The 7,558-nt window shown below is 26.3% G+C and overlaps 2 protein-coding genes across 2 annotated transcripts; one reads left to right on the top strand and one right to left on the bottom strand.

Annotated features, from left to right (window-relative positions):
• Positions 1-453: 453 nt before the first annotated feature.
• Positions 454-2,471, bottom strand: PVX_120845 (variable surface protein Vir12-related; the record flags this gene model as incomplete). Its single annotated transcript, XM_001608499.1, has 3 exons — positions 454-633; positions 755-2,299; positions 2,433-2,471. 3 exons carry the CDS (start codon positions 2,469-2,471, stop codon positions 454-456), a joined length of 1,764 nt encoding a protein of 587 aa, XP_001608549.1.
• A 1,915-nt stretch (positions 2,472-4,386) lies between these two features.
• Positions 4,387-5,570, top strand: PVX_120840 (variable surface protein Vir8-related; the record flags this gene model as incomplete). Its single annotated transcript, XM_001608498.1, has 3 exons — positions 4,387-4,398; positions 4,486-5,301; positions 5,424-5,570. The coding sequence occupies 3 exons, from the start codon at positions 4,387-4,389 to the stop codon at positions 5,568-5,570; spliced, it is 975 nt and encodes a 324-aa protein (XP_001608548.1).
• Positions 5,571-7,558: the final 1,988 nt, after the last annotated feature.

The raw sequence follows: 7,558 nt of genomic DNA, 5'->3' as shown, positions 1-7,558 counted from the left end.
TATTTTTTAATTAATTTAACTATAATTTTTTATTACAGTATTTGTTTAAATCATTTACATTTTCTTTTTTATTTTTTTTTTCTTGAATCTTTGTTCTTAAATCATATAGTTGTACCTCAAATTAATATATTTGCATTTAATATAATTTTACATTTTCTTAAGCAGTTTGGTTTTATTTTTATTCAAATAATATCCAACTTCAGTCTATCCATGTAATCTATATTGTCGAATTATATTTAATATTTCAATTATTCCCACAATCCGTTACTTTTTTAATATTCTCAAATGTAATACATATAGATGATTCTTAATTATATAAGAACTAGCACAATTCCTCTGTATTTTAATGTTATTTTTTCTTCATTATATATGATAATAATAATTTCCAGCATTATTTCACTATTATTTCCTATTAAAATGACTGTAATATATATTTTCAACTGATATGCCTAACTAGTAATGTGAATCCCCTTCAGGTTGATAAGTCAAATAATATCGATCATCTAGAGAATCTAAAGACTCATTATCTGATTCATACTTTGCTAACTCTTTTTCATACTCTTCGTAATAATTATGCTCAAATGCTTTCTTTTTCCGTTTTTTTGGCTTAATACTAGATTTTATTCGAGAAGACTAAAATGAAAATATAAAATATATGAAAATATATTTAGCTTATAACTATACATTTAAAGAGAAAATAAATTATAGATTCTAACATAACATTCTTATTTTTTAAAATGTAATACGTAATTACCCTATTGTAGTAGAAAAGGAAGAATATTATTCCAAGTACCGCTGCAGCCATGATAATATTTTTAACAGTATTTGAATCTAACTTATCATATAACGTTTCTGAAGTACCAGGAACATCAGTAATGGTCTCCAGGTTTGTATCCCCCCCAGTGTTTGAATTATATGATGATACTGTGTGAAGAGCGTACCCAGGACTTTCTTGCGGCTGGGGACTCAAAGATTTTCCGGATACAGTTGCTGTAACCAGTGGACGTGTTAATCTCCCTTGATCTACTTGACCTGTTGAACTTATTGAACCTTCTGCACTTCGTGTATTTGTGGTTACTGTAACCGTCGAATCTCTTACACTTGATGCACTTGTTGTAGTCACTGGCCTTTCTGCAACTCTTGCACTCAATGTACCTTTTGAACTTGACGAAGTTTGCGATGCCTCTAGAGATGATGTTCGTTCTGAAGTTCTTGGCCTTGATGAACTAAATAAACCCGACAAACCTGACCAAAATGATGAACTTCCTTGACTTCCTGAACTACTTGTACTTAGCGTAGTTACTGTTCTTGTTTTAGTGGATGTAGATGGTGTACTTGTTGTTGTTACTTTACTTGGTGTAGTTGATGCAGTTGATGCAGTTGATGCAGTTGATGCAGCTGTTGTTACTGTTGTTGTAGTTGCTGCTGGTTGTGTTGAAGTTACTGTTGTTGCAGTTGTTACTGGTTTTGTTGCAGTTACTGCAGTTGTTGTTGTTACAGTAGTTGATGAACTCGATGAGCTTGCTACGACTGCTGAATCTGTTGGTCTTGTTGTATCTTCTGAAACTTTTTTATCTTTTGGAGCTCCTGGATCTCCTTCGCCTTTAACACTTTTGGGGTCAAGGTGTCCTGTTGCAACAGTTGGCTTCTCTGAACCTTTGCATTTTTCTAATTCAGTTATGCGAGACATAAGTACATCCTTATCATTACAATGAAAATAATCAGTACCATTTTTCTGTGATAAAACAGTTGACTCCCCACAAAGCTTATCCTTATATTCCTCATGTACTGACTTAAAACTCTTAAGATATGTTAAATACTTGTCGCAATCTGTTCCATTTTCAGTACTAATTTTTTTAATTTTATCAATATTTTTAAAATAAATATACGAAAATATCCTCTTTTTTAATTCATCTAATTTAATATCTTTTATATTATTTTCAGGCTTACATTTACTCAATTTTGCCATACTAATGACTGTCCATGCCAAAATAAGTTTATCAAAAAAGGGTACATCAGCAATCTTTGCAGATTTGTTAGTATGAATTTCACTTATTTGTTCATATAACCAATAACGTACATAACTGCAGTACTTATTACGTTCGGAATCACCCGCTTTACTTAATTTTTCTAAAACACGAACTAGTTTACTGCAAAGTTCTTTGACCTCTGTACGTTTGAAACCTACTTTAAGTTCGATTCCATTACAAAGTCCATCAAAAGTAGAAGATTTACCAAGCTCTGAAAAGAAATTTTCTGGATGTACTTTATGCAGTTCTACATCTTTTGCAGCTTCCTCCTGATAATAAACATGAAAAGGTTAACATATTAGTACCAAATGTATGGTTCTCATAATAGAATTTTTCTTCTATTTCAAGTCGAACTACTTATCTAATTAGTAACGCACCAAAATGATATATATTCATATATACCAATTTTCCCTCTGGTAATGGCGCTTTCTGTTTTGTCATTGTTTGAATTTAATATAATGTAAAATATTATTAAACTATAAGAATTAACATTAAATATATATGTATATAATATATATAACCTTCCATCGATAAATTTTTACGCAGATCTTTTCCTTATTCGCAACAATTAATAAAGCGTTCACTTTTTGCTACTCAATTTTAAGGCTATTGTGTAACAAATTGTTATTGTATTGTTTATAATAAAGCAAAAAAACACTATTAAATATCATAAAACTAGGAAAACAGTGCAGCAGTTTAAAGTCTCAAACTAAATATAAATAATATTCTAAATCCTAAAACGTTTAATGCACGTATGTATTATATAATTATGGTAACAATAAGTAAAAGAAGTTATAACACATTTTGAAATATTTATTTTATGTTTTCTACGAATTCTTAAATATTCTTTAAAGAAAATTACAATGATTGTCGTTAAAAAAGTTTCTATTTATGACATAAATATGGTTATTTCTAGGAAATTCATTTATAACATTAATGTGATATATTTATATTTTCCATTAGTGATTGAGATGAAATAAAAAAAAATCCTAAAAATCTATTCATATTTTTATAGTTTTTTTAAATAATTGTTTTTTTTCTTTTATTAGGTAATAGCACTATGTAATTCAAATATTCCATAAATAATATTTATTTATCTTTTTTTTTAGACTAATTTTATTGCCATTTTATTCAATTATTTTTTATGGCCCTACATAAATAAATATACCAGTTGTTACAATAACTAACATAACTATCAACTTTCCATGACTATTAAGAGTAGAAGCTCTAACATGAAATACCGAATATGCATAATCGTAAAATATAATATGCCTATAACACATTATAGCAACTATAAATATTCATTTTTAATAGATAGGATAACGTTTTTTGGGGGGAATGGTCTACGAAAATTATGTAATCATAATTCCACTTTTGTGTTAAAAAGTACAATATAATTCACAAAATATTCTTACGTCAGTATTAAACTTTTTTTTTCGGTACAATCTATGCAAAAAATCTTTTTACGTCTTTGTATAAAACAATGATTCACCGTACTTTCTTTTAAAAGGACTTATTAAAGTACGTCATGTCTAACATTAAAGATTTTTATAATATGTAGATATACAATAACAATGTAAACTGTATATATCCCAGTATATAATTAGCATATTATAGAAAAAACATTAGATCTAAACCTTGTACACTAATCCCTTACCCTAAACCTGAAACCTAATCCTAAACCCTTAAACAATAGAACATTCATTTTATATAATAATGACACTAACCAACTCCTATTTCTATTATTTATACAAATAGCTTAATTAATATATGCAAAATCATATATATACATTTACGGTGATAGTATTTTTCTTGTTTATGACACAGTTTATTTTTTAAATACATCTTTTTAACAATAAAATTACTTTATAATCATGTAAAAGATAATTTAATATAAAATTCTAAAAATATGATCTATATACTAAATTTTATCGAAATATTATATTCCATTTTATAACATATTAATGCGTTTATATGGTTTTTATCTTATAAAGAATACGTAAATTTTTAATTTTCTATATTGTCTTATGTTTTTTTTTATTGTTTTATTTACAATTTTAATTTTTTTTTTTTTTATCATAATCGGAAACGGATAATTTCATTTACACTTTACATTAATTATAAAATTTGTAATTAATTAATTAGGAATTTTTTTAAATTAGTAATTTTGTTATCATATATAAATTACATTTATACGAAATATTACGTTAGCGTTTTAATATATATACATAATATAAAAATGTATTGGAAGTAAAATTGTTCAGCATTTCAAAACTAAGTGGCGAACATTTTCGAACAACTGAAGGAAAAAGTATATTTTCATTTTATATTAAAATTTTCATATAGATCTAATTACATGAATGTTATAGTTATCTTCAATAGGAATTTCTACTTTATACATAATAAAAACATTTTAATAGAACATTCATTTGTTTTCTATTTTTTATTTTGATAGTATCCCTTTTTGGATCAGYTAGATATTGATAATTTCGACAATGATGTATTAAATGGATATATTGCAGAAGATTATAATGATATATGTGTGAACTTACTTACAAGGCACGGTAGTGATGGAAAAAGCGAGAAAATTAAAATTTGTAATAAACTTGTTAGAAATCTTCAATCTTTAAGCGACCCGGAAGAAAATGCCAATCAATACCAATGTGTTTGTCTCTCGAGTTGGCTATATAAAACAGTACAATCTTCCCATGTTACTACTGATTTTTTACGTGATATTTACCGCGATTTAGGGAAGCTTACGGAGAATATGATTCCTTTCCTTAATGAATGTAACCATAATAATTTCGAAGTTATAAATACAGATCCAGAAAAGTTAATTAAATTTTATAGTTTTTCAATTAGTATTAATAAAATAAAAAGTGTTGTGAGATTGGGTAAATCCTATGATCACCATAAAGCTCTTATTGAGTATGTTAATGAGTGCATTGATATATATAAGAGGTACATAAATACGTATAGTGGGCCCCAATGCGACAATGCTTTATGTGATGAGTTGCTTCAATTTGAGGAATTATATGAAGAATTAAAAAGGGATTTTTCAGAATATGAATATAATATACCCAATTTACAAAGTACCCCAGGTAAAAATGTAGAAAATTTTTCATTAAATGTCGAAGAAAACGTATTACCTGCTAGTAATAGTGATGTTCAAACTAATGAAAGAATTGCTCCAGGTAGCACAAGTACTTCCAAAATAGTAACTATGGGTACTTTAATATCTGTACCTGTTGTTTCCTTTTACGCCTTAAAGGTTAAAAAGAAAATATTTTAATTATGCATATTTAGGAAACCTCTCACAATACATATTATGATGCATACTTTATTATAAAATAAATATATTAAGAAACATAACATTTTTCTGTTTTATTTTAGTTTTCTCCATTAAATCATTGGTTACGTGATAATACAAAAAATAAAAACAGACTATCAAGTGATATAGGTGAATTAACTGAGAAATTACAAAATGACTTCGAAAAAGAATACTTAAAATCGGATGATTCCCAGATTCACATAGGATAACACTCTGAAAATTATGAGTGATAAATATTAAATGTGTAAATATAAAAATTGCAAATCCTATTATAATAAAATACTAGTATTAATTGTTTGCTAATTAACATAGAAAATGTAGATATGTTCCTAGCGTAAAACGAAGTATAACATGCGTATGCATCTGGCATGGTCAACAGAATAATACATCTAAGGAACATTCATAATATAATATTCAGATATAATATAATAATATAAATAAAAGGAATGAATGAGGATGAAGAATAGTATATTAAAAACATAAGTGTATTGGGATAAGTGCTCGACTGAATTATAACTATGTAAAAGATTATACCAAACAAATTGACAAAATAAATATTGCTGACCCAAAAATATTGTCTTAATAACGAATTTTTAATGGACTAAGAAAGACAACAATGATAATTCACATTTTAAATGAATTTATGTATTTTTTTAATTATCAACGGGAAAACCAAAAAACAATGTGTAAAATTAACAAGTGGCAAAATTTTATTTCGCGCGATTTCTTACACAACACGTCCTGCTTTAGGCCTTTATAAATATAAAAAAATTTATATATCAAAAAAGGTATACGTATTATCCCCCAAATAAATAAAATAAGAAGCATGGTGTAAAACATCTTTTGTGGATATTCTTCCATTGTAGACTCGTAATAATTACAACTTTAGATGTATACCACACATATTATGGCTTGGAATTTTTAGAAATCCCCTTATTTTTATTATTACATGTAATGGAAAATCTGCCTTAATAAATTAAACAAAACTTTTCAATTATTACTCATTTTTTGTGGGTAATATTAACATTGGGAAAATTACGCTCAGTAATGTAAATAGTGGGGGAAATGAAAAATATATTAGTAATCACGACAAATTAGTACTAAATAGTATTAATGCAGAAAACGTAACTTATTTATGCATTATTCTAATATTTGCTAAAACTTGAAGAGTTTGCAATATAAAATATCACATAAATAACCATTTAACAAGTTACACATCCATTAACAAAAAGTGGCATGCATTAGGAATAATTAACAGCTTACCATAATATAAATAATTGCCAATGTCATCCCTTTTTTAGTAAAAAATACTTCAAAATTAATTTTATATATTAAGATGGCATTCAACGAATTATAGTCACAAAGAGATTATTACGCTAAATATTTATTACGTATAACATATATTTTTTCGTTTCATTATATTTTCAAAAATAATATTTTTAGTTGTTAAATATGTGTGCTTAAAAACAATTTATAAATTATGTGTTCATATGTAAATTTTTACTAATTATTTGCCCTAAACATTTTATTTGTTTCTATTTATAATGTGACTAAAATGGGTTATATTTCTTATTATATAGAAATGAATCTTAATAATTCATTTCTGTAGTGTTATTTACAGCGAATGTGTATAAATATATATATATATTCTGTGCAACAGTTCGTACTTATTTTTTCATAATGTATTTCTATTTTTTAATGATTTTTTTTTTTGTTTTTTTTTGTTAAATGCGATAACATCATATTTAATATTTGTAAAAATAAACTTGATTTTATATTTACTTGTCTTTTTGTACTAATTAGTGCACGCAAATGGGTGCGTAAAATATATTTTTTAAGAATATAACATTTAGGATATTCGATAACGTATTGGTTCTGCCTCATGTCTATGTAGATTTATATATTATGCATAATTTTAATGAAATAAAGAATGTAAAGGTTATGATAAAAATTAGGACAAATTTTACATTTTCCTTAAAAATGACACGCCATAACAAGCTTAGAAATTTAAATGAACGTTTTAATATATCACCTAACAATTGCACATATTTTCAGAAGAACTGTATTGTAAAGCGCGTGTGTTTATTGTGTACTATAACCGGCAGTAAATGAGAGAAAATTTACATATATTACCCCCTCCACAATGCTACACACTACGAACAAATAGAATGCTCGAATTTTAAAATAAAATTACAGA

The sequence above is a fragment of the Plasmodium vivax genome, genomic scaffold, assembly GCF_000002415.2.
Source record: "Plasmodium vivax scf_7219 genomic scaffold, whole genome shotgun sequence".
NCBI classification, from domain to species: Eukaryota; Apicomplexa; class Aconoidasida; order Haemosporida; family Plasmodiidae; genus Plasmodium; species Plasmodium vivax.
Note: the sequence above shows the minus strand (reverse complement) of the source record. Positions and strands in the feature narration are given on the sequence as shown.